This window comes from Thunnus thynnus, chromosome 22 (assembly GCF_963924715.1).
Source record: "Thunnus thynnus chromosome 22, fThuThy2.1, whole genome shotgun sequence".
Lineage (NCBI taxonomy): Eukaryota > Metazoa > Chordata > Actinopteri > Scombriformes > Scombridae > Thunnus > Thunnus thynnus.
This window is the reverse complement of record NC_089538.1, coordinates 10,917,329-10,945,208: the sequence shown is the minus strand read 5'-3', so window position 1 is coordinate 10,945,208 and position 27,880 is coordinate 10,917,329. Positions and strand designations below refer to the sequence as shown.

The 27,880-nt window shown below is 39.6% G+C and overlaps 1 protein-coding gene across 14 annotated transcripts in view; it reads left to right on the top strand.

Annotated features, from left to right (window-relative positions):
• LOC137174637 (receptor-type tyrosine-protein phosphatase delta-like) overlaps window positions 1-27,880 on the top strand; it is a 369,722-nt gene that overhangs the window by 294,940 nt on the left and 46,902 nt on the right. For 7 of the 14 annotated variants that reach the window (XM_067580052.1, XM_067580050.1, XM_067580057.1 and 4 more), the window contains 5 exons: window positions 52-197; window positions 2,123-2,264; window positions 21,003-21,191; window positions 25,150-25,260; window positions 26,552-26,563. In XM_067580052.1, the coding sequence (XP_067436153.1) occupies window positions 52-197; window positions 2,123-2,264; window positions 21,003-21,191; window positions 25,150-25,260; window positions 26,552-26,563 (600 nt within the window). Of the gene's footprint in view, window positions 1-51; window positions 198-2,122; window positions 2,265-21,002; window positions 21,192-23,065; window positions 23,145-25,149; window positions 25,261-26,551; window positions 26,564-27,880 lie in introns of those variants that run through there. The other 7 variants (XM_067580055.1, XM_067580053.1, XM_067580060.1 and 4 more) reach the window with 2 other exon arrangements.

Genomic DNA, 27,880 nt, shown 5'->3' with positions numbered 1-27,880 from the left:
TGCTCACTAACTATTTTTGTTATCTTTTATTCTGTTTCTGTCTCTCTCCAGCACCACCAAAGTTTTTAAGAACCCCCAATGACCAAACAGGCGTGCAAGGAGGTGTGGCATCCTTCATCTGCCAAGCTACAGGAGATCCGCGGCCGAAGATTGTGTGGAACAAGAAGGGGAAGAAAGTCAGCAACCAGAGATTTGAGGTATTAGGTCTATTGTTCTGATGTAAAATGCTCGACAAAAATGGGAATGCTTAAGCACTGCTTTTGGCTCTGCTCTCACATAATCCATCGCACCAAGCCCTGCTCGCTTGCTTTTCAACCCGACTTGCCACCACGCATTAGCAGGCTCTAATAATCATGCTGGCCAGGCTTTTAAACATGCATGCGTTTTAATGAGCAAGTATACAAAAGATCTGGGGACAGATTTGTAATTAAATAAAAGACAAGAAAAGAGCAATTGGATAGAAGAAAAAAAACAACTTGCGGTGTGACCCAGATACCTACATTAGCATCACGCCGCATTTGCCAGCTTTATGCAAAGCGAAAGGGGAAGAAGCTCTTTTACTTCGAAAATATCCTTTTGCTTTGTGGCATCTTTATCTAAATGCATGTCCTACCCTCCTTATTTTGGCTGAAGCTTTGATTTCTGGTCAGCTTTAATCTGCACTTGGGCTCAATACCCATGAGAAATAACACATCATCGCAGAACACTGATAAGATTTCTATTAATTTCTGTGTCAGTCCTCGGGACTATCATAGTGTCACTTTTTTTTTTCCCTTCTCTGCCCTAGATGCCATATTTGCTTGCTACTGCACAGCAGCAATGGCTTAATGGAGCTCGGAGACCTCTTCCCGCCTCTTCTTTGCGTCTCATGCCCACAGAAATCTAATCTTATCAGAGTTCATCGTGTTTGCATCGCTTGTTGTGCTGAATGCTAACACACTAGTTTTCATTCCCTCATTGCCTCACAGGGCTTGCTGGCTGCCGCCATTCCATGCCCATTCAATCATGCACTGCCTCCTCATCCTCTAACAAAAACCCATTTCCTTTTAGAAGTCTCACAACTTCCTTTCTAATTCGCTCTTCAGCTTTGACTGAGAAAGGAGGCTGTTTTTTACCATCACATGCTGTCAGCTTGAATGCCAACACCGCTATAGCTTGGCCAATGAAATGTTGACGTGTAACACATGCTCAGATATATTGTGAACTTTAAAAATGTTCGTAGCCCTCTGTTTGTGTGTGTGTGTGTGTGTGTGTGTGTGTGTGTGTGTGTGTGTGTGTGTGCGAGAATCAGAGGTGTCAGGCCTATCTATATTGAAATCTACCTCTATGCTTAAAAGACATTGAGTTATGACACAGGGCTTTCTAAAATCAGTGAGTATACAACATGTAGCATGCCCAAATAGCTGAATAAGCTACAATAAACACCTGTTTGTGAGCATTTTATGTGTCGTCCGTCCAATACAATCGTTTCTGTCTTTTGTACCACTATCTCACCTCATGGTACAACTGTCCGTAACCGTTTTATCAAGCCACCTTTAACTGTTTGTGCTTGTTTCTGTCCCATTGACACAATCCAGTGTGATGCATTTTTCAAGGGATCGAATGTTAACTTTAAGAGTGGGATAGATTCGGATTAAAAATATTACTGTACATCCGCAGATCCGAGCAAAAGTTGACTGACTACTTTCCCCATTCTTAAAGTTAGTCAGCCGCACTTCTCAAATAATGCACATCAGATTTACTAGTATACAGTTGTCAGAACACATGTGGACTTGATATTTTTATTACCTACAAGGAATAAGCTAAAAAAAAAAAAAAAAAACACAAATATGCTCACATACACACATATCTATATGCATTATGATACTTCACAGATCCTTAAGTTACTTTTTGTACATGTACCGTAACAACAATATTCACAATTGAACACAAAAACACTAGGACTCAATGTAAGGTAGGCAGCAGCTTTCGTTTCTGTTATAGGAAGCACATTGTGTCAGTCACCATCAGTGTTGTTAGCCAAAATGTCTTTAACATTGTTGTTTTTTGTTCGGCGGAAGGTCCCTCCCTCATTGTGAACAAAAAAATCTCCTTTAACATATCTTGTCTCTCGCACCTGCAGGTGATTGAGTTCGATGACGGCTCTGGTTCAGTGCTAAGAATTCAACCATTACGCACGCCCCGAGATGAAGCCATATATGAATGCGTCGCCTCCAACAGTGTTGGAGAGACGAGCGCTACCACCAGACTCACTGTTTTACGTGGTAGGTCCTTCTCAACAACCCCGAAAGAAAAAAAAAACTCACACACACACCACTAACATGCCCTTTTTCTCCCAGCTAACTCAGGTAAGCTTGCATTTCCTTGTTTTATGTCTGTCCTGTCCTCTTTTCTTTGTTTCCCCACTTTCGCACCGCGCAGTCAAACCCAATTAGAGACTCTGGTTACACTCACGTTGTATATTCTAACTTGATAAGATTTAGTCCATTAGCCATTTAGTCAAGTAAGTTTCCGTTTCTAAGTGACTTAAGTCATTTGCATACAGATTCCTGACACAATAATTAAGATGCCAGTTAAATTATGCAAATAGCCATCCATTCCTAGCCTGCGGTGGTTTAATGGAAAAGCTCAGCAATAATTTTCAAATCAGTCATTTTTCATCTCTACACTTCAGCTTTAATATCCATTTGAGTAGGAAATAAAGCAGTGTATTCTTTAGCGGTTACCTATATTGTTTTTGGTAGTATTCTAGTAGCAGTGGCCAGTGGCTGTTAATACCCAGAACTCCTCTACACAAACATGTGTAACAATCCAGGCGGGAAAGGTCAGACACTTTGTTTACTTCCAGTCAGCAGTGAGAATAAAAGTCAGATGACAAATATCAAGTTGGTTGACAGAGTCTCTTTTATAATAAGCACTGAGCAAAATTTTATCTTGATTACACACAACATTCCATTCAAAGGCAAATATGTGGTGGCCCTGAGCTCAAAAGGCTGCATAATATCTCCCTAAAACATGACTTGTTTGGCTGTGAATGGAGAAAATGGCTTTAGAAAAAAGCCCTGGGCTGCCTGAATGAGGTGTGCTCCATTATGTGCCACAATTACACAACATGGCAAATGAGTTCCTATTGAGAGGGGTGCTTCCATCCTATAGAAAAAAAGCTGGCTCTGCGAGCCTCTGAAGCCCCCCCCCCCCCCCCCCCCCCCCCCCTCCCTCCCTCCCTCCCCTGCTTCTTATCTCACCAATGAGCCAACAAAAGGCCCTTTGCACTGTCTCCAGAGGCCGATTGAAAGAGAAAGGTGGCACGTTCACATGCAGCTCTCTCCTGTTTACTCTGGAGCACAAAGTGAGTGTGTGTATGTATGTGTGTGCGCTCCCACATGCAATATTGTGCATATTTCCTCTTCCCCCTTCACTCTCGCTCTGTCTCTATCTTTGTGTTTTTCCCCTATACACACACACACACACACACACACACACACACAGACGCACACACACACACAGACGCACACATGCACCCACCAGTAGATAACTGAGGGATGGGTTGAAGCTGCTCTTCCCGGCTCCACGGCCTAGCATTAGCATGTTTATTACCATTTCCATTTTGCTCTTCTGCTCACTCTCCTTTCCCATCAATGTATTGAAGGTGAGTAGAGGCCTATCACGGCCCCCCTCCCTCCCAAAAAAAAAAAAAAAAGAAAGAAAGAAAGAAAAACAGGAGAAAGCTTTTCTTTCTCAGCTTTGGTGCTATCCTCACATTGCCTCCTGCAGATACGCATAAACACAAAATATTGGCATTGTGAATAATTTAGGTTATAATCTGTAAGATTTTAATATAAATACATGTTCATTTTGCCACCCCTTGTCACTCTTGCTGTGACACAACAGAGATTTAACATATACCCATTACAAATATTTACTAGACATCTGGTCTGTTTGGTCTTACCAAGAAAATGTTCTCTAACACACACTGGTAGTGATGTCTTTAAGAAAATCAAATTTTGAAGGAAAATAATATCATGATGCTGGTCAAAGACAAGGACATGAAGGATTACTAGAGTAAGATAACTATAGCAAGCTTTGTAACTTCAGTTTACACTTCAACGGACGTCATCTCTTATTCAAATGGCCAACATGAGCTGACTCACTTCGTTGTGAGGGCAGTGTACTGTATGAGCAACTTGAGGTAACATAAGGTTACTTCAAGGATGCTTTATATATTATTTAGGAGACCAAAAAGCTTCCTTTTTTCCAAAAACACTCCGTATAGTATAATAAATACTGCACTGCTGGTTTGCTACTCCTCGTTCCACATGACATAAACTACTATTTGAAAAAATGCACCTGCACATTTTCTTAAGTTCAATCTATCACCATGACCAACAAAAATAATTTCTCTCCTTTTTGGCCCTTTTAGTGGAGAAATACTAAACTTGCACACTGTATTTGTGATACAGGATTTGAGAGATAAATAAATAAACAAACCAAGATGGGTGTGACTACATCAGGTCTAATACATATAAAGTGACTATTCGTTTAGTTCATTTGGGCACCAATGGTCTGTGGAAATGACTGCAAAGCATCTGTTGTGGAAAGCTCGCCACAGGGGGTGACGCCTAATTCCATGAAGGAAAAGCACATTGCTGTAATTGCCATGCTATGAAGAGAGGGGACTCGAGGTGAAAAATCCAAACTACTGGGGGGATATTAGTATTCGGATGGGCCTCCAACTTGATGGGAAGCGCCATTAGTAATGAACTTCTAGGCTTAGAGAAGCGATTTGCATGAAAGGCGAACCCTGAAACGTAATGATGTTCCGAATCAAATCTGCCAGGCCGCGGCATGAGGTACGGGGTTTCCTTATTGCACTTTTTTTGCGCCCTCTGTTTTGATTAACTACGAGATTACCCGACTCATATGCAACTTGTGTCTTTGAATTAAGTTCGTCTTGATTTGGCTCGTAATTGAAAATGGCAGGAAGGGATTGAGAAATGAAGAAGCAGCACGTTTTAGGGTGTCATGGGTGGAATATGATTTCAGTGAAGTGTTAGCCTATTTGATCTCATTTATGGATGTCTCCATAAGATATTTTCTTATATACACACGTATAGTCATGGACAGCCTCTAACACAGAATACCTGGCATAATTTGGAAATCTTTCATATGCTTTTAACAATGAGAAAACAAAAGAAATATCCTAAAATAGGCCAAAATACCTCACAGAGCCTAGACTCTCTGCTTGCAGTATTTCCTGCAGAATGATGTGTGCATTTGAGTGCTGCAGTTCATGATTCAGACATGATTAAGGATTTATATTGCATCCTCATACTCCCATTATGCTGTCAACAGCCATTTCCTGTGCCCCATACACAAGCGTGCAAACTTATGCAGCTGTGCACAACTTGACAGTGGGAGCGGAAAATGGGAAGCCGCTCTCCTGTGACGGAAAAACAGAATGCATCATTTCCATTTGTATGGAATGGTGCAATGGCACGGTCAAAGCCATGTAGCTGAGACGGATTGTTCCACATACAATGAAAGGGCTGCTACATGATCAGTGATTATTCATAGACAATATATGCACACAGTCTTCTGTCATTGTTACCAGAAAAAAAATGCTTTCCACACTTAATGAAGGATACCAAAGGCTCATTTATATTCTAAGCCAAGTTTCAAATCAACTGGTGAGAGTTAGTGGATATCCATAAGATGCTTGCCAACATACACTGTGCTTTTAGAACAAAAATCGATAGAAAAAAAATGAGGGGTGACTGATGTATGGGGCTTTTTTTTTCCTGCTGTATCTTTATTCAACAGTGAGGTCTTTTAATTTGAGAGCATGATTTATTGATTTTGCATTCAGATTTTGTAATTCTTTCCCTCGAACCCTGCCCTCGCACTCAAATAGCCCCTGCTAGTAATAGCACCATTAAAATAAAAACTTACTTGAGGTCCCTGACTTTGACAGTCTATGTTGGCCAGCAATTATAAGAGAAAAAGTACCAACACTGGTATATACATTAACTGTCCTTTTATTCCAAATGGCGTACAAGAAAGCAAAGGAAGTACATTTAATAAAGCCCTGGAGGGTGGGAGTGGATGAACCCAGTTAAAGAGTAACCGCCCATATGGGACGCTATAAGAAGTAAAGCGAACGCCCCCACAAGGAGGTAGGGATCATTTCTTTGGTCAACATTACACCTGGCATTCTATTTGTTGGGGAATTTTGACAGGGTTAATGCACAAAAAATCTGAGAGCAGAGCAGATATACGAGAGTAGATGTTTCATGAGCGCACAGAAGCAGCCTGAGTGTGAGGAGAAGGGCTGAAGCTGGAGCAGGAAATCTATGTAAGCAGCAATATATCTCAGTCCAAGTATACAGTTTGAGCAGAAGCAGAGCAAATCTGTGCGCAAGCAGGGACTATTTGAGTGTGAGGGCAGGAGTTTGAGGGAAAGAATTACAAAATCTGATGGTGAAATCAATAAAACATGCTCTCAAATTGAAAGACCACGCTCTTGAATAAAGATAGGAAAGAAGCCCCATACTGATGATAATAATTAAAAATGTACCTTAATGCCCATTCCTAATCACCATTTAGCATCTCTGTGTACATGCACAATTTTTTCAATGCATAGTCCCCTCCTTCTAACAAGTAGAGTACAGCACGAGAGGGATGAACAAAAGCTGGTCTGCATGTACAAATTGCTTGGGAAGATAAATGCTTTGTCAGCTGTCTCGGACTGTTGGAGCAAGGGATGCAGTGGGGATGAAGCATGTGACCATTGTAAAATTACTGTGCTTGTGATCAGTGGCTTGCAAAAAGGCGAAACACGTAGGGGGCCAGAAGCTACCATACAATTCTCTGGTATACTGGCGGGAGTTTTATTGATGGGAAGACCTGAGCCGCCACATGGAACACTCAATTTTGTTAGAAAAATATATTTTTCGCCCCAAAAAATGGTGCTGTGGAAACATGCTGACTCACTGTAGGAATAAAACGCTTTCTTTTTTTTTTTCAAATATAAAACAAAGGTCTTCTAAACTACTTGAACCAGTATTTATATGTCTGAAGGAGTGGTATGACCCAAGTGGTTGTCCACTATAAGGTACAATTGACACTGATTTATCGTTTTATAGTATTTTGGACTATTAAACTTGTTTTCCCCTGTCAGCATCTACTGTTTCCAAAGCTACCAGTGTTTTAGCAGGTTGAGTAATACAGTGAATAAATAGTCATTAAGTGTTCTTTGCACGTTTTGCTCAGAAACAGACAAATGCTTTTTCTCTCTCAGCATGATGGGACATATAGTGACTGAGTGCAACCAACTTCACATACTATCAGTTATCTTCACATCCATTAGGTGTTTCATAAAATATCCATAGGCAGAGCTATTGCTTGGGATTTGGCCAATACTGACTTGATGCTACTCTCCTCAATCCCCAACTTTATTCTCTCATATGTCACAAAAATGGAGCAGATGATGACATGTTATTCATTATTGTAATTAAAAAGATGGAGTTGACTGTCATCACAGGAATCGATCTCCTCACGGTAAAAAAAATAAATAAATCACCCCCCACCCACCTATATCTTACTGCGTGGCTAATCGTGGGAGCCAATCAGTATCTGTATAGTATACAGGATGATTTAAGACAAAACCGCTGCCAACAAGATGGATGTTAGACTTTATAGCCTGCGCGGTGTGTGAGAAAACATCTGCTCGAGCCACAAAAGGTGCTTGGACTGCACTCTGAATATGATAGATAACTCTGCACATGTTGCGGCTCTGTATTTGTTTTATTAGAAGTAAACACAGTCTCCTAAATTAATAATTATTGATTCAGGCAAATGAGGTATGTGTTTTTTCCCTTCACTAGCTTTAGATGCCAGTGTTTTCTGCAGTGACCCCACAGTGCTGGCAGCATAACTAGGTGCTGAGTGATTTTAAAATACAAATTGTTTTTTCACGTCTTATGGAAATGCGTTCAAACAGGTCTAGTAAATGACCAAATAGGGTAAAGAAAGGTTAGACACTTCATATTATGTTTGGCAATTCACATCTTTTGATATAACATTACATTTACTCATGTACTGTATATAGCCAACAACTACAGTACATATTATTAATATAGCTATTTCTTATTGATTGCCTCATCCATTTTAGACAATTGTGGGAGAATATAAACAAGACTAGGAGTCTACAGCCAAGCTACCAGCTCTGTGAGGCTGTATAGGCATGCTGATATTAAGCAGATATACTGTTTACCATGTTCACCATCTTATGTAGTTTAGTGTGTTAGCATGCTAACATTTGCTAGACACATGGTACAACCAGGGCTGATAGGAATGAGATTAGTTTTGTAGGTATTTGGTCAAAAACAACTCTAAAGCAACAATTTTGTGCTTGTGTTGTGAGATCAGACATTTTATTGATTTTTTTTTTATTGTTATCTTTTAGCTACCTCAATATTCATGCACATTACATGATACTGTGCAGCATGTGCTGTGCTGTGCTGTATGTACACACTGTGTGGCAGAAGCCTTAGTGGATAAGATTTTATTCTGTGGTATTCCACTGGCTGGAGGAGATACAGTAGGACACAAGGTCACAAAATGAGGAGAATGTGTGCAAGTCTGAGCCAGGTAGTCAAGGGGTGCTAATGTTACTAACTTTGATCTTAGCTGCACTCAAAACCATTTTCTACTAGATTAATTGGGTACTCCAGGGTCATCCTTAATGCATCTAATGATCTTGAGAAACTTTTCGAGCCGCATTACGGTGTTAATTACAACCAAACAACTTTGGAAAAAGAAAAGCGATGTGGCAAGAATTGATTTTTGGGTGTAATTTGTTGTCTATAGTTTACATAATATTCTGTACAGCAAATATGAATGCACTGACTAATCAGATGTTTTAAGGCTGCATGACTGATAAGGGGGACAGAACTTCACATATTCTCAATTTCATCAGTTTCAAACCCAGCTGTCACATATCAAAACATGTGGCCTCAATATAGTTATTTCCATAATAAACTAATGCACTTCCTGCTGTGACACCCATCGTTCCCTACAGTCACTTCTGGGGAAAATGCCTGTCTGCTAGAATTGAAAAGCCTGACATAACCCCGTTTTCCATTAGGGCTCTTTGAGAGCCAAGAGGTCCTTTCTCTGCCGGATGTTAGCAAGCATGAATAATCTCTATACTCCCTTCTCCTGTAACAAGCTCTTAGCCATACAAATTATTGAAATGGCTGGTGCTAGGTTTTGCCTTTCTCAGGAGGAAGTTAACTTACATGAAGTTGGTTTCCTTAGACATTTATGCGGCATGTCTCCTAGAGTACTCGTCTGAGTCTGATGATACCATGTTTGAATGGAAGAGTCCCGGCTGTGACCCATAAAGATATCTGGCACTGTCATGCACAAAATGCTAAAAGTGATTAAAGTTCAGAGGATTTTGTGGAAGCATTCTGACAGCTGATGGGATGCTTTCTTGATAGTGAAGTAATACACAAACGAATACCCTTCTTAACATATCTAGCCTGTAAATACACACATAATATGCCATGTGACAAGCCAAAATATAAGAAACGCCTGTTTGATCAAACTGACCCACCTGCTTCTGGATGTAAAGTACATGAATGTTAATGAAGCAACTTAGTGTCTCGCAGTTTTCCCTTCTGTCTTTTTTCCTGCCCTGTAGGAAGACTCACTTGCTGGCTGATAGTCTCTTGAGCCCCTGCTGGCTCCAGCTTCTGGCCTTGGCCTTTATCAGCCTCCCCTGCACAGATTAAACAAAAGAATCAAGCTAAATAGTTCAGTTTTATTCAGTGATATTTGTTTAGGATGACAGGTTGATGCACACAAACATATACTTTATTAAACTTTGAAACATCATACATCATATAGTCATCCCAAGTGGGTGGTAAGAGGGTAAATATACAATGAAAAAGCTGAAACATAAAAACAGAACAGATGTCTCGCAGCATATACTTCAAATTGACAGGAGCGTCAGTGAGAATCGAGGCGTCTCAAAGGAGAAGGTAGCGTGTGGTTGTTTATATATTCTGTGCCACGTCCTCTTTATTTGTGAATGCTTAATGCGCTCAAGAGGATCAAATGAGGGTTGATGGGCTGTTAAGAAAAAAAGCTTGAAAAAATAAAAATAAAAGAGGCTTCCTAAGGTGTGTTCAGAGAGAGTTGAGAGAGAATAAGCAACATGCATATAAGCTTTGTGTCTGGCAAATAGCTCAAAGCATTGTCAAATAGTTTTCGCCTTCCTTCTTTGAATATTACTAATAATAACAGAAAAAAAAAATGCTGATGGCAGATAAGATGACAAATGCGGAAGTTTTTTTCTTTCCCCAACTCTAAATAAATGGGGCACTGTTTTCTGAAGTAAATGGAATCATTGCTCAAGGTAACAACCAGCAAATGGAATATGCAAAGTGAAATCCTGAAGAGGGAGGGTGAGGGACAGAAGGCGAAGAAGGCGGGAGACAGACAAAGACGGATCGAGGGAGAGTCTTTAACATCACACATCTTTTAAAGTCCTAAATGAGCTGCGAAAGGAAGTCAGAAAGCCAAATGCAAAAGACTATGGAACAATGGGAAAAAAAACAAAAAAAAAAACATGATTATGGGTAATAGAGGTCGGGAAATCTTGCCTTCTTCTCCCACCTTCCCCCTAGGTGATCTTTACTCAGAACAGTACATCTGGCTGAGTTGACGTGTAGTCTGTAAAGCAAGAAGGTGTGGTGGGGGTGGGGGGTCATCTGAGCGTAAATGGAGCTTTGTGCTTGGCTTCCTGCCTGCCTTGCTGCTTGCCCAGCCAGGCCTGTAGAGAAAGGCCCCCTCTCCACCCTTCCTGCTTCATCTCTCCTTTTCATCTCCCTTTATACCCATCCATTTTAGCACTACCCCTAAGGGGCATCCGACACTAACACTCTCTCTCTCTCTGCTTTCATTCTCTTCCTCCCACTCTCCTCGCTTATGTTGTAAATGGAGGAATATCACAGCTAATCCGTCATGTTTATGAATGACATGGGGCCTAGGGAGAGTTGGGGTGCCTTGCCAGGAGTGGTGTACATCTCTGTTGCATGCCCTCTGCTTGACTGATCCAATCTGCCCCAGCAGCGATGGCCTTAAAACATGTCTATAGGGGATGGCAAGCTTGGAGGAATACTAGGCAGAAAGTAAAACTCCAGAAATTTCTGACCTGGATGCTGTTTCCCCACCATATTCTATCGAACTCCACCCGAATTCCCAATAACTGCCTCTGAGTAGTGTTTTTTACATTATGCTTGCCAATACAGTCTTAAAGGGGATGATGGAGGCTATAAAAGTCAATCCCAAAAGCGTCCAAATCATGTGTTTTCCAATGGTGTCTCTGCATAGCGAAACATAAAAGTGCTTTAACCACCTGTGCACCAGGTTTTCAAGGTGGGATGTGAAATTGTTAGGAGATAAATTATTATTTTTAAGTGTTTGAAAGTAATGTTACACTATTTTATGAAATCTTTTACCATAACACCAGTATGTAGACTCAGAGTTTTACAACTAGTTCTCCAATGTCATTCAGAATGAGGAATTGCTGGGATTGTTCATCTGTGAAGGGTTTTCTAGGGGGGGGGGGGCCTGATGATTAATAGATTGACTTTACAATGGTTTTCTCATAATCTCAGGCATTAGGCGAGGGTTTTTAATGACAAATAAGCAGCATTCAATTAATTATGCAATCTCAAAGGGGATTTATGGAAGAAACAATCAGTGCAGGGCAAAGGGGGAGAGGATGCCATTTTTCACCAAGACAGAGTGCCATGAACCCCGGGTTGAGAGAGCTTTCTGCGCCTTCACCTTCCCCCTCCTATATTTCGTTCCAACGTTCATCATCGTAGGAGAGTTAAGGAATACACAGGAGAGCATTTCACAAATCCATTCCTTTGTGGCTCCTTTAGGCAACAAGGGTAAAATAAAATTTTAGTGGATACTAGACGGTCCCTCGTTGTCTGGCCTCGGGCTTCGGCAGTTTTTGATGACAGTATTTGTAAATTGTTGAATTACTGAACTACCTTTTAGAGGTACCAAGCGAGTGAGACATAATGTCACTTTGTGTTGGAGTGGGCCTGTTCCTCTTAAAACTCTATTACAGCAAATTGGAATTGGCTGTTTGAGCCAACTGTGGCACATTCACCGTAATATTCATTAGCAAACTCTACACCTGTAGAATCAACTAATAAGCTAAAGCAAAGCATATTTACCTCAGCCCAGCTTCACTTTTATTACGGATTTTCACTACAGTGCCTCCCTTTTCACTGCACAAAACATATAGTGGAACATCTGTAAAAATATGTGACTGATGCTGAGTGGATAAAGCTTTTTTATGTTTTATTTTATTTTTTTGCCTACAATCATCTTACCCTACATCTGTGAGACAGTTTTTAAATGACTTTTTCTTTATAAAAAGGACCTCTACACATGCAGGTGTACACACACACACATAGAAAATTTGGTGATCGCTGACAGAATCCCTTTGAAATATTTATTTGTATCCTCAGTTGAGGTAAATGGATCATAAGCTTTCATAGCAAACATGAACTCTCCAGCACTCTGCTAGAGACAACTACATTAGTTCTGACCTGGGAGTCCTGCACAGACGCATTTGTAAACCTAAACTGGAAAGCAGTCATGCTTTGCCACTTAACATTTTCTCAAGTCAGCTCGTCTAAGGCTTGGGAATGTAATGAACTGTGGCCTCAGGCATATAATTGGGACATGCTCTCACATTTGATCTCTTTTCCAGTCTGGGCAATCATAAAAACCACATCAGTCCAGAGACATGCCATGTTTTAAAACAATTTGAAGGTTGAGTTGGAGTTCAGTTCAGTCTGTGAACGCTTTCAGAAAAAGCCCTGGAAAGGTGAATTTCAGAGTTGTCCCCCCACCACACACTAGTGTGTGCTTTATAAGAAGGAAGTGCTGAGCATTTTGTTTTCCATTATTGGATTACTTAAGCAATATCAGCCCAATGCAGGTGCCAGGAGGCTTATTTGGGAAATCTGGCTCAAAGGAAGCTCTAGGGGAAAACCTAATCTTATTTAGACTGGACAACATATGTGCCAGACAGCACTGGAATGTATCAATGAGATAAATACAGGCTTTGGATTCTCAGAGGGCATTTAGGGGGAATTTAGACATCTCAATTCATCATTTCTTCTTTTTGGTCAACAATGATGCGCTTGTACCTTTATACTGTGTTTTTACAGTCTGACTTGTTGCCCTCTAAATGACTGCCTAAACCTGCCACCCATGCATGATACTTTACACCCTTCATGTCAAGGGTCGTCACTTTTACCTCATCCAAAGTATTCTCCCCAAGGCAATGCTATCCATAATCTGACAACATTTTCTTGGCATGTGTGCAAAACTATTTTTCAAAAACTGTTGCATACAGTATAACCCAGGGCTGAGTGTACATGACATAGCTCCTTTGAAGAGCATGATTCCAAGGTCCCTTTTCATACCACTAAATTACAACAATGTGAAATGTCTGTGTTTTTACACTTGAAACAAGCAAAACAAATATTAAAATGTCCTAGCCCATGGTCAAAAATTAACGTGAGGACAAGTTTATTGGCAGAATGATGGATGGAGTGTTGAGTAAAGCAACTCTGTGTCCGGGTTTGAGATAGTTTAACCAAGCTGCTGGTGGCTGATAAAGCAAGGGGTGGGCTCAGATTTAGAACCAGTCAATCATTAGGCACAAGATTGTAAAAGAACACCTTTTTACCACAGCGTAAAGTGTACCTTGTAAGTAGAGCAAGGAAATCAACAATGATGTGGGTGAAAGTGGTGACACATTAGAGAGAGGAAAAGAGAAAAATAGAAGAGATGCTGTCATAGAATTGGCACAAATGGAATTGCTGACTGCCTTTGTTAATCAAGAGCTCTTACGTTTGGTTGAGTAATTTTGTTTGTGTGAAAACAAAAGCATAATTAACAGTTCCCCCTTCAATGCCAAAGTGGGGGGGGGGATGAATACGTCAGTTGAACAGGAGCCGAAAAGAACATTTTGTTGAAGAGGATCCAGGTCGTCTCTGAACGGATGTATTAACTAGGCTTGTGACAAATTTTTAGAGAACTGTAAACAAATTATAATAGACAATGTTTCAGTGTTAATGTGCTCCAAATCAACAATGTGTCATTTTGACAAAAAGTTTATGCCAGACCAAATGTCTTCTCTGACAGACTATAAATTAAAGGTGTAGGATTTTGCTAAAAAACCATGTATAGACTTATACAAAAGTAATCCCTCTCAATCATCTCCCACTAGAAGTGTGTGGTGGTTTATGTATTTGCAGAGACTCTGCCCTCTGCCTGTAATTTATTATTTTCTTATTATCTTGTTGTGTTCCGGACGTTTCTGGGTGTCAACCTTTGGACAGTGGGTGTGTAGCCCCCAGCCAATAACAGTGCGCAGGGTGTGAGGTCGGGACTTGTAGTGTAGCGACTAGGTAACATCACTGTGTCTTTATTTGATTCAGTGCTTCCTCTGCTTCTCCATCTCTCTCCTACGCTGTGTGCAGAGAGCTGCTGTGTGCTGCTCCTCTGCTGTCCGTGTTTCTGTTTGACCGACACATGCAAACGCAGAGCAGAGAATGGGTGTGTTTATTTGTGCTTTACAACGTAACCGCTGTTAAACAATCAGAAAATAACGTTTTATTACTCCGATTCACAGCTCCGTTCTCACCACCACCACTCGCTCTCTTCATTCACACTCTAGCTCGCTTGACTACCACTCTCTCTCTCTCTCTCACTCATTGGGCTGGGGAGGAGGGGCCAACTTTGAATGGTGTTTTCTAAGATGTTAATGCACTCCAAGTCATCCTTTACCTTATATTCTATGCATGAGTTTCTTTCCCCTGTTAATCAATATTTACTAGTTTATGAAACACTAGTTCCTAATTCATTCCAGGTCAGCTAATGCATTCGGCAGTCATGAAACTACCCAATGCCAAATGATGTCCCTGTGAGCAGCAAGAGTGCTGTATAATTAACTTGATTAGCACCCTAACCCTGCTAAATTCTCCTATCTTCTTTCTCACTTCTTTTGGATTTCTGAGCGTGGAAAGAGCTTTAATCAGTGTCCCTCAACTTCAAATTATATGCTATGGTGTAGTGGGAAAAATGGCTTTGGCTCAGTCTGCTGAGAAAAATAAGCACTGCTGTCACACTCCATGGGTAATGTTTTCTGGCCTGTTTTTTTTTTTTTTGTGCTTGCTGAAATCTTATCTGGAGAGGAGTAGCAAGAATCAGATTGATTCCTAAACTGGGCAAAATGATCTTAAGGGCAGAGGGGAAAAGGAGTATAAAAATGTAGGAGTGTCATTCTTGAGGACATCTGCCCCACATTCCCACACTTCCATAATCCAGCATCTTTGGCTGAAGAGGGATTCCCAAATAACAATACATCTTGACACTCACTTTCTCCACTGTGCTGCTGCAGCAAGTGACCTGTGACAGCCTCTTTGAGGAGATTGTATCCACTCAAATACTTCCAACAAATATATCTTATTATGGCCTGCTGGGATTTTCCCTGAAGAATAACCTCAACCGCGGGGTGAAAAGTCTTGTTCCGCTTGGGAAGAAAGGGGTCGGACCGAATCCAATCCCTGTGCAGCAACCACGGAACTAAAGCCAGAATGTGACCGGAAAGGTTTATGTTTTTATGGCTTTACTTGGAAAGTCCAGTGCAACAAAGGCTTATTTTCTCTTCAAATTCCTTTGTACTTATTGGGTGATTTTGGAGCCAAAAGTGATTTCAGTGACATGAAGCAGCATCTACAATTCACTTAATGCTGTCAGCCAGATATACACTCCATTTCCTGCCTGTTATGTTGCTTTTGTTTTACAGCTTAATGGATAATGTCATTAATTTTGCAATATTGTATACAGCCCACTATGTAAATATCAGTATCATCATAACATATCATCAGTAGATAAAATCTACTTAAAGCTGTAAAGCTGTTACTGCACTTTTAAGTGAATACAGTATTGGCAGAGTATCAATATCTGGCAACAACACCCCACTGTGTAATTGCGTAGTTGAAAGTTTATCATTCACTAGAGTAAAAGACTGTGTCACATATGTGGTATGCAGCAGAGAGGAAGAAGGTTTTAATTTGAATTTCTGGAGTTACAGTTGTCAACATTTGAGAAGATGTTAAACTCAAGCAGACATCCGGGCTGTAGTTTTACTGTCTGCCCCCATCATTCTAATGAAACTCACTCCATGGATGTAACTGCATTAGTCCACCTTGTAAATATCACCTCAGACTCATGCACACACACACACACACACACACAGCTGCTTTGGTGTAGTGCTAACTGAGCAAAAATGTAAATGGTAACAGACTGTGTTTAAATGGTACGTTTATCTATTGAGACTCAATTAGGCTTATTTAATTAGAACCCAAACAAGGAGGACATTACTTGAGTTTGTCACTCAAGTCATTACACCACAGCAGGTGAGAAGTTTACATTAGGGTGAACAGAGGGTGTGAGTGTGTGTGTGTGTGTATTGGCAGCATCTGCAGTATGACAACCACGCTGAATTTATGCTGCACTCAAGTAACATTTTAGAAACCGAAATGGCCACTGTTGTCATACCAGGAAAATGTGACTTCACCTGGGCTCGTATTTTGTATGAGTGATCAATAGATATAATCTACTAATGGGTTGAGTTTATGTCCAGTGGCCTTATGTCTTCAGCAAAAATCTGCTCACTGAGGTACTTTTAGAGCCAATGTCCTTTTTTATACTCCTCTCATACTTGGCACCATACACTCATATGGCCTGATAGCCCAGCATTGGCTAATGTGTGCAAATTGTCATTGGGAGTCTTTTTATACCAAGCACCAGTGCTCAGCACTTCTCTAGAAGGTGACTTCAGCATTTCCCTCACTTCCATCTCATTTAATGTGTAGATCCATTGTTGAATATACAGTATGGTTCTGTAAAGCAGCAACTGCCCTTGTCTTAGACTGTCCTTGAGATTGCAGTTCTCAGTGAGTTAGAATAAGGAAGCGGGGAGGAAAAAAATCTGTGTAAAAACCTTTTTTCTGCTAATTTCACCTTTCAGCTTTGACTTTCAAATATGTTACAGGGTAGCTTGGTGCATGTTCAAGTCATCAGCATATAGTACATTAACCCCCATACAGTCATTCATAAAACGAACTACAAGCAAACCAAACTTTCCCAATTTCCAGTCTTTTCAGGATGGAGCTCAGAGCTCAAAGCAGTAATGACTTAGCTCCTTGCTGATTATTTATGTAACCAAAGTAAGTTGAAACCCAACCTCCCGACTGTTCGCGGAACTGGAAACATAGCACGTGGAAAAAACTAGCAAACAGCTTGGACCCAGTTGATTAATTATTTCATTCTTTACTTTTAACACTTCGCCAATAACCTAACCTCCAAAAAACGTACATCAAACATGTCTTGGCTTAAATTAAATGGTGATTAATCTGATTTCATTTTGGTCTCTTAGCCTTGTAAGGAAAATGCTGCAGCAGCTCTGTTGACGTGAGCTGTTAATCACAAGCTAGCAAATGTGTTCAATTTCCCTTCTTTAACAGTATTTATCATCACAATGGTAATTCACTTTGCAAATGAGGGTATAGCTGAGAGGTACAAGGAGCTTGAGAATGCAAAAGTGCTCTTATTTATTATTCTTTTTTTCGGCATCCTCATCTCAAGTTCTATGCAAGAAAAGTTTTTAGATACCTCACCGTTGATGTCATGACTTTGTGGCCATTCTAGATGAGCATGAGTGCGCAAAGCAGCTGTAAATTACATTTCTGGGCTAAGCAAGAATGCATTCAAAAGGCCAGAAACCTTTGTAACAGATCATTAATTTTAAATGCACTGCCTGGAGTCATATCAGCTGCCTCCACTGGAGTTACGGGCTAGCATCATGTAACATACGTATTCTGTAGAAGGGGAAAGATGGGTTTGGTGAAAGTACCCATTTGACAGTACATTTGATCCAGCCTCATTTTTATCTGTTTTTCACAGTTTGGTAAATCAGACATAAATGCTAGGGTTTTACTGACCTCAGAATTACATCATCCTGTTTTTGTAAAATGATAATGTTGACCCAGGAATCACCATTTACAGTTGGGAATGTATGCACTCTCTTCTTTTATACTTAAAGCATAATAACCAGGAGCATTACATACTACAGCATGAGAACAATTCTGACTTCTTAAAGGGCAGCTAAATTATGATCTCTTGAGCACTTTGTTTAAGAATACATTGCAATTTCACAGGAGTTGCTTTTTAGTTCGCATGGATTGTCACATCCAATTATTATATTCAACACGCATCTATGCTCCTAGGCTTGCTTCTGGCTATTATGTTTGATCAGGTATACTTTTGACTCACTGTAGAATCGACTAATTGTCTATTCGACCTTGGACAGGCTGAAGGGAGCCTGGACAGGAGCTACCTTGTACAATTAATTCCTTTTCCCCTCCTCCCTGTCTTTCTCCATTTGAATGAGCACCTTTGAAAGCATATTTTCTCACATTAGACTGTTCCATCATTCCTTGTGATAGTTGTTAATACAGTGCTTTTACACAAGATAAGTTGTCACAACCAACCCTTTTTTCTTGTGCTGTTATTTATGCATGGTCTATGTACCGTCTGAAAAATGCACTTTATCGCTAAAATTTGAAGTTTGAAATATTATAGGTGTGAATGTAAAGCAGATAGGAACAGCTGTGAAAACAACACGTTTACAAGAAAAATACAACATTTGGCAATTTGTAAATCTTTATCTTAGAATTGGTTCTCTCTTCCAACTCAACTTTCCTCCATACTTCAACTATGACGTTGATTAAATGTGGCCATTGTGGGACTAAGATCAATTGACAAAGTGGTTATTGTTTCAATGAGCAATACATCAACTTTGTGCACACAACAAGCAAACATAGTGGCAGACACCTACAAACTTTTAACAAGAGTAAAGCCTGAGCACCTCTCATTAACTTAATGGACACTGAAAGGGATCAAGATAACATGTGTAACGTGCTGCACACCATGTCAAGGACTAACAGTGTTGAACCATATACTGTAATGATGCATGGGCCAAGGTGTCCTATAAAACTAACAGCTCCCAACTGACAAGAATCTGAGAATAAAGAGTGTATGCATTATGGGATGGGATGAGAATTCATTAAACCAATTTACATTGACTAAAGTGAACTCTGATGTGTAATTGGCCGTTTTGAAGCATGCAACAAACAGTACCCTTCCATCACTGTCAAAACACGTCAGTTCAGGCAGGGACACAGAGTTGCATGGGAAACTTTTGCAGTTCAGTCTGAAGTCACTCATTTGTAATACAGTCTATTTCTGAGAAGATTTATCCATCGAGGTGGTTTCTCGTGCCAGATACCCAAAAGCATTGTTGGAAGGCGGCCATGATTGTCGTTTGGCTGTGCTCAGGCTATGGCATCTCAAAGCTGTTTCCAGACTGATGTCTCCTCATGAAAATTTAATAAAGAGAGTGTTTCCAAAAAGGTGCCGTTTACGAGAGCAACGGAAGACACTAATTAGTCATATCACAGCAGGGAAAGGAAAACTTAAAGGTGCAGATAAACCTCATTGGCATTCAGAATAAGCAAGTCTTGTTTTGCAGATTAACATTTAGCTAACATGGCAGAGAGGCAGACTTTTTGCATATGGGGATCTTATGGAAGATTCCACTCTTTACCCACTCAAAGATCAACACTTGCTGCAAGCCAAAAAATACTTCCTGTATCGGAGCTGTGCACTTCAGACTAAGCTAAAGCTCTTTGTTTTGCTAAAAGAATGTTTGGAGCAAGGAGCAATGTTGGAGTTATCTTGTCTCACATCTCAAGCGGCAGCAAGATGTAACCCGCCCTTGTTCACTTGATAAGTTGAGACACAGGCAAGAACAAGACAGCTCATACAACACAGAAAAGTCACCTGCCATCATAAATGAACATCAAAGCTCCACTTCACTAGTCAGTGTAGCAGTGGCTACTCCCTTTCCATCATTAAAAGAATAGTTCAACATTTTGGGAAATACGCTTTCTTACTAAGAGTTAAATATGAAGCTACTGCCAGGAGATGGTTAGCCTAGCATAAAGACTGGTAACATGGGGAAACAGCTAGCCCTTCTCTGTCCACAGACTAAAAAAAAATGCCTACCAGCACCTCTAAAGCTCATGAGTTAAAACCTTGTATGTCATTTGTTTAATCCGTACAAACCCATCAAACCATTAAGAAGTCAGAGCTGGTTGCCTGGTAACATCCTGGTGACGAAAAGACTCTAGGAAGTCATTTGCTCCTTGCCAAGAAGTTTTCTCAACATAACCCCTCTAAAAACCACATTGTTTTTACTCTTTGGTTTTAAAATGGATTAAACAAGTAATATGTAATGTTTTAATTAGTGACTTGGTATGTGTCAGTTGGTGGGTTGTGTTGCCTTTGGTCAGAGCTATGTTAGCAGCCGTTTACCCTGCTTCCTGTCTTCTCATTTAACTGTCTGCAAAAAAGCAGCTTAATTTCCAAAATTTCAAGGTATTCCTTTAATTACTTGGAAATGCTAAAACCTTCCCTTGTAATAGATTGTTGTCCATTTTCACATTTTTGTTAATTTTATGTCCTTGTCAATACTAAATGTGGGTAGGAAACCATCTTTAAATGTCATGGCTTAAGACATAATTATTGCTTTATTGACAGAGTTAATAATATAACAAAAATACTGTCTCGTTGCCTTTACACACTTACCTCTACATATTACCAACAATTGAAGATATTTCTCACAGTCTCTCTCCTATTTGCCTTATCTTTTACTCATTCTGTCTTTCTACTGGCTCTCCCTCCTCACTAGCTCTGCACAGAGTTTGAGCAGAACCACCGACTTGCTCAATCTCATCTCTGGTACGCTGTTTCATGTCTTTTTGCAGAGGACCAGCTGCCTCCTGGTTTCCCCACCATAGACATGGGCCCACAGTTAAAAGTGGTGGAGCGAACACGCACTGCCACCATGCTCTGTGCTGCCAGTGGCAACCCCGACCCAGACATCTCCTGGTTCAAAGACTTCCTCCCTGTCAACACCACCAACAACAATGGACGCATTAAACAGCTCAGATCAGGTAGGTTTCCTCTGCTGAAAACTTAATCACAAAACAGGGAGTCTTCTTTCTTGTTTCCCTCTATCTGATCTGCTCCCCCTGTCGACTCTTCTGTTCTTTCATCCTCTTCTTCCTCCCATAATTTAACTTCTCATTTGGCTTTTCATTTTTTAGGTAATGGCATTGTTTCTACTATTTCCTGTCTTCTACTCTCTGTACGCCCCGGTGTGTGTTGTCTGTATGTGTGTCTCCCTTTGTCTTTCAGTGTTGTCATGGGCTGTTGGGATTGTTCCCCTTCTGTGTTTGCTGGCTTCTGCCCTAACTTCTGCCCTCATTGCTCACTGCTGTGACTTTTTACAATGAATTATTTTGCTGTTTTATATTGATTTCCCTTCTGCTGCATTGGTGCAGTATTTTATTTTATTTTTTGGATCCATCCTCTTCATTTCTTGTCTTTTTCTTAGAATAATTAATATTCAACAATCGGCTTCATTCAGAATCTGCAAAGGACTACATATAATTTTCAACAATCTGGTTAAAATAGGACAAAAGCAAATTATTCAACGTTTTTGTGTATTTTTTGAAATTTTACTTTCGAAAGAGGGATCCTTAAACCTCCTTTGAAACAAATATTTGCTTGGTGTAAGATATAAAAAAAAACATTCTGGACACTAATTAGCCACAGTAGTGTGTAAAATACCATATAGCAGCTTTTCCCTTACCCCTTGATTCTTTGAATTTACAGCCCCTGCTTTAATGTGTAGATGCCAGCTTTGTTTTTATTTGCCTATGACATACCCTAATATACCCATTCACCTGAATATCCCAATTTTGATTTTGATATCTCAAAAAAAGATTATTATTATTATTATTTTCTGAAAGATGTTACATAAATCATAGCTTGCAGCTTTATGTGCCAGCTAACGGCAACACCTTAGCACAACTACTTGTAGATTTTAAGTCTTGTATGTTTGACCACCTGTCTTCACAGATTTCACAGCTGTCCTTTGTTAAATCGTCTTGTTAACCTTACTTCCTTGCTGACTTGTTTTCAAGAGAACTGTGTAGCATTAACCCTTATTTCTAATGTGCGACTTTGATTCACGTAGAGTTGATTTAACAAAACCTTGTTAACTAAACTTACTTAAAGAATATAATCATATTCTTACGCTGTCTTTCTTCTCTCTATATTTTTAAATCTACAGAATCCTTTGGTAAGTGCTTAGCTCTAAAGCACACATCACCCCCCACTAATTTCCATGTTTCCAACAACTATTAAAATGCATGGCATGCATTTTACTAACAGATAGTTTAGTTTCAGGACTACTACTAGAGGCACACACACTCTTCCCTCACCCCACGGTGCTCAAGTGTCCTACCACTGCCAGCTATAGTATCACCTTTATCTGGAGATTGTAATCACCAAACCTTAGCGTAGTATTATCATATACTGACCTGGGTAATGACCTGTCCTCACCTGTTTGTTACTCACTCACTGACCCACCACTTACTCACTTACTTAATCTTTTAACACCAGCACCATAGGTATGGAAATTTCAAGAAGTTTAGGGAGGTGACCAGGTCAAGCAAAGGGATTTCAAGGCTCTTAAACAAGTCTGTTGTCACTCTCATATACAAAGTCCTCAAAGTCTTTCCCTTCAGTAGATGGTCTTCAGAAGCCATTGCCACTTCCAAAATGGCACCTCCCCGTGGTACATCAATATACAAGTTCTTCTCTCTGACCTATGCTTTTTCTATGATGAATCCTGTCTTTTTTGCCAGTAGAGTACAGAAAATTCTTATTCTCTTTCTCTCTCTTTTCTCTTTCCTCTAGTACCTTTATTTACGTACCCTGTTAAATCTAATTTGATTCTTCTTCCAAAGCCCCCAGCCTCTATCTACTCGTACTAATGCTTCTTCTTTCTAATCTTATTTGCATTCATATTATCCACCCAGGTGGTACACCAATAAGAGGTAAGAGTGCTGAATTGACGTTCACAGAATGAAAATAATACAAATTCATTCTTGCTGTCAACCCATCCATTCACTTGAATCACCTCCATTTTTGTCCTGTTTACCAAGTCCAAATCCCATTACGTTCATACGGACCTTCCTTCTTATTTGTCCTGTTTCGTTGACTAAATTTGTATTCCATTTTTTTGTCTATGCTTTATTTACTCCTTTGTATTCTGGTTTCAAGAGCCTGTTTAGCTCAGTTGTGATATGCTTGCCCTGGCTCAAATAAGCATATCCAATGACAATTATTTTTTAAACTATATTTTTCCGTTCATTTTTGTTTTCTTTTTGGCCATAGCGAATCATGTGTCCCTCTTTTTGTCCAACTAAAACAACCAAGCATTTTTCCCCCTTAGCTGTTCTTGTTCAGCACTAAAAATATGCACAGATGCTGTGGAATCACGCAGGCATGCTGAAGACAACATTGCCTCTCCTCTGCTTTTTTCTCCCAAAGAATTCTTTCTATCTTTGCAAACTATTTTTTTCCATTTCTTCTATTTGCTTTCCTCTCCTGTACCTCTACAAAAAAAGCCCAAACAACCACTTTTTTGATAAAGTTTCTACGGTGCTTTTTTTCTCTTTCACCTATTTTTCTTACTTTTCTTGGGTTTGGAGACTATTTTACTTTTTGACTTTTTTTCTTCAGGGTTTGGGGAAGGCAAACAGTAGAGTCTGGCGAGGACCTGATTGGCTCATTTTTGCCGTGTGACATGGAGCTGGAGATTTGTTGATGCATAAAGCCATTTTTCCTTGGTCATGTGACACCACACTGCTGATCCCATTGGTGGATTTTTATGGGTGTCTTTTGTAGCTTTCACAAGCTAAAGCAGTGGTTGGTTACCTTCTTGTCGGCTCAGGCCGATATTTTGAATTTTGTCTTCTAATACAATTGCATTTTATTTTTCAGCTAAGGGTTGTCAGAAGGTTGTAAGTTGTGCCGACATACATTTCTTGCTAAGATTTGCATGTCAAAACTTTTGTTACAGAGGGTTATATGTTGGTTTTGCCTTACATGATACTTCAATTAATATTTTTCCACATATATGAGCAGCATTTTTCAACTTTTTGTATGCGCTGCATTTTTTTGAAAGTAACTTCACCTAGATGAAGTCCAAATTATTCTGTCAGGAGAACATTACACTTGATTTGTGATTGAATATGCTAAAATTCATACCTAAATTTCTTTCTTTCAATTGTCCTCCCTTGTTATGCTGCTTTCTTATACTGTAAACCTCTTTTGTTTGATCCATGTTTCCCTGAAGCAGTATCACTCATCCCCATATTGACCAGTCCAGTGACATGTTGTATATTGAAGGGCTTGCCCCTATTCCTCAAAGTGATATATAACATTTTTTTTGACATTGGCGCTAGGATGAGTGTCTTTTTAGACCCTGTAGCCTAATATGTAATCAGGCTTTTTTTCTAAAGAAGTTATGAAAAAAGATAAATATATTGTAGCAAAAGAATAATTTAGGTGCTTTTCTTTTCTTTTCCTTTGGTTGGCAATTTTTCTTTTTCTTTTCCCTCATTGTTACTTTAGGCCTGTAAGAAAAACAATATATTTGTATTGCAATGTCTTGCATGATTACCGTTTGCAGCAATTCCTAACCCCCGTATAGTAGGATAACACAGTCTCCATATTGCCTCAACCAGTGGATCAGACTGTGATAATGATGGGGGATAAAATTTAAATGATAGTGCTTATAGTAATAGATACAAGAACGTAGCATTTCATTCATGCAGTTTATCGGATATGGAGTAATTTTCCTCACAACTTTCCTCAAACTGTCCAACTACTGAGACATGAGAGGACAAAGCAAAACTAGAAATGAAGGGGGGGCTGATGTTGGCCTCTCTCAGGTCAAGCGAGATCTTTTCTTTTTAATTTTGCTTGTGAACTTGATGCTAACAACACAATTTTAACCAAACGCACTCCGCTGCCCCGTCTGTTATTCCCAACCAGGAGCCCTCCAGATAGAGCAGAGCGAAGAGTCTGACCAGGGGAAGTATGAATGTGTGGCGACCAACAACGATGGAACCCGCTACTCTGCCCCAGCCAATCTATATGTCAGAGGTAGGAAACATGTGTTAACAGCACTGGCATCCCTCTATCAAATATTATAATAACCTTTTCTTTAAAATTCATGAGGAATCTTTAAATCAGCCTATAAAGTCGGCAGGGGTCATATCCTGTGAGGCTATTGTAAGTATGCATTGTTTTTGGTTTGTTTTTTTTTTTTTGTTTTTTTTGCACTTGACTTACCTGCACTGATTTGAACCTACAGTATCTACTCTGTTATGTGTCTCTGGTCCTTTCCGTTGATTTTCCTGAGTCTAACACCAATGACAAGACTGCTTGCTGTGTTTATCTACTAATTGCCTTTCAAACCTGACTGTCGAAGGGGGAGAGGGTGGACGGCCCTCCTCCATCAGTCCTAACTCTTTTCCTAGCAGTGTACAGATCCTTTCTGGCCTTTTTTCTCCCTATTGATCGACATTGGAAGGACACCTTTAAGCTCACTACTTATGTTACTGAAATAATGAAATGTTAACAAAATTTAAAATCAAGATTTAAAACTGGTATACAACATATGAAAATATAGAGTATTTGTTTATGGTACTCCTAAATTAGCTTGTAAAAGACAGTTTTTGGTTGCTACACAGTGTTATAAATATATAGCCTTAATGATTTTAGCGAATGGTAGAAAGTATCTTGCAGGTGGAATAGCAGCACTGGTTTGCTTTTGGTAATCTTTTCTTTCACAGTGGCTCTGATATTTTAACCCTCAAAGTCAAAATATTTGGTGCATTAACATAATTGTTTTTACTGCTTCTCACGTTTATTTGCATACAGCATTAAATGTTCAACACAATTTCATAATTCAAACCCAATGTTACTATTGTCTTACTGAAATATTATATAAATACATTTATTTAAGCCCATGGATTTATTTTATACCTATATTTCTATATATGTACTTATTTCCCAGAAATCTATGCTGTTCAGTCCCATGGCTAGCTTTTTTAATCACTAATTACCATCAAAATATTATACAAAAATGCAATAACGTAAAATGCATTCATTTTAATTATAAATGTAAGCTAACCACTGGCTGGGACAACCATATATAAATATTCTTTCTGATTTAAAGTCTTTGCGCTCTAATAGGTCAGACTTTTGCTTTGTAACCAGGGTGCCAGGGAGATACAAGGGACTCCCTGCAACACTGAGACAGAAAGTCCTTCGAATTGTTTAAATAGCATCTGAACACCTGAAACATGGCCTTTTTACTCTCTGTGTTTCCCTTGTTTTTCTCCTTTCCTTATTTCATTTTGTTCTGCATCAAAATCCCTACATCCCTCAGAGCTCCGAGAAGGTTGGTGTGTTTTTACTTTTTGAACACAACACAAAACAGAAATACTGAGTTCATTTGTTTGCCACAAAAAGTCACATCTTACAGAAATTCAAGTTAAAATACAGATTCATAACCATGGCCTTTTAATATGTTTTTCCTTTTTTTTTTTTTTTTATAAAAAACTTCTATTCATATTGTTTATACCTTTGTCGCACATTCAATGTTCATGTTCCCATTGAGAATGCCCCTGGTCCTTGTCAGAATGCTTGACTGTCCAAAAGGTGATGCATGTTTGCATCTTTGAGGTGGGGTGGTAGGGACAATATTTGCATCTGTCGGAGGGTCTATTTGCATGGTCACATTTTAATGCTTGAGCTAGCCATCCTCTTTCCCCAGCCCTTACCCCTGCCCTTCTCCTGTCAGTGTTCCTGCTTAGCTTCTCTGATGATTGACATCACAGCAGGTCAGATAAAAAAATACAATTCAAAAAAAGAAAGATTTTATTAATAATAAAATATGTATTTAAGAAAAGACATGAAAAGTAATTTAACACAGCACCAGCAGGAACAATGCACTTCATTTCTTTGAGCCCCAGGAAGTACTGTGTATAGTAATGCAATGCTGCATGGATGCAGGACCGCTTCACACAGGTACTTTCCCTCCGTACAGCCATTTAAGCAACACTAAACTCAAATTTTCCCTGTGGTGCCCTGTTTGATTGAAGTTTCTCAGAGATAAAAATATGTTAAAGCAAAATCCATCATTTGTTGTAATTGGCACTAAAGTCAAGCACCAAGCTGTAAAAACAACCTTGCCCTCAGAGATTATACACTTCCTCTGACGGGGATGTTTCTGCGCAAGAAGTCATGAAAGAATGATGTATTTAGAGGGTTATCCACAAGACTTGACAAATGTAATGATATTCAAATGAGCAGGATAATATTATGTATGTGGGGAGCAGGATCCAATTGGATATTAATTAAATATTGAGTGAGAGAAACATTGTATTTAATAATGCAAGCAGTTCCCCTAGATTTCCTCTCTGGAGAGCTGCAGTCTGCTCAACAGAATGAGCTTTGTGAATCTGTAGCAGGCAGCAGGAAGCACATACCTATGTTGGAGTCAAATACAGCCAATATCTGCACAAATAACTAGCATCGAGTCACAGGAACCATTAGAGAAGCTGTTTACAAAGCAGGGTCAATTAATAAGCAATAAACACAAGTGTTCAGACTTTTAAAAGTGATATAATCCTGCATAATTTTCGAGGTTCACTACAGAATTTAATGAGTAATCTAACCCAAGCTAATAGTAATCCATTTTTAATACCATGAGCAG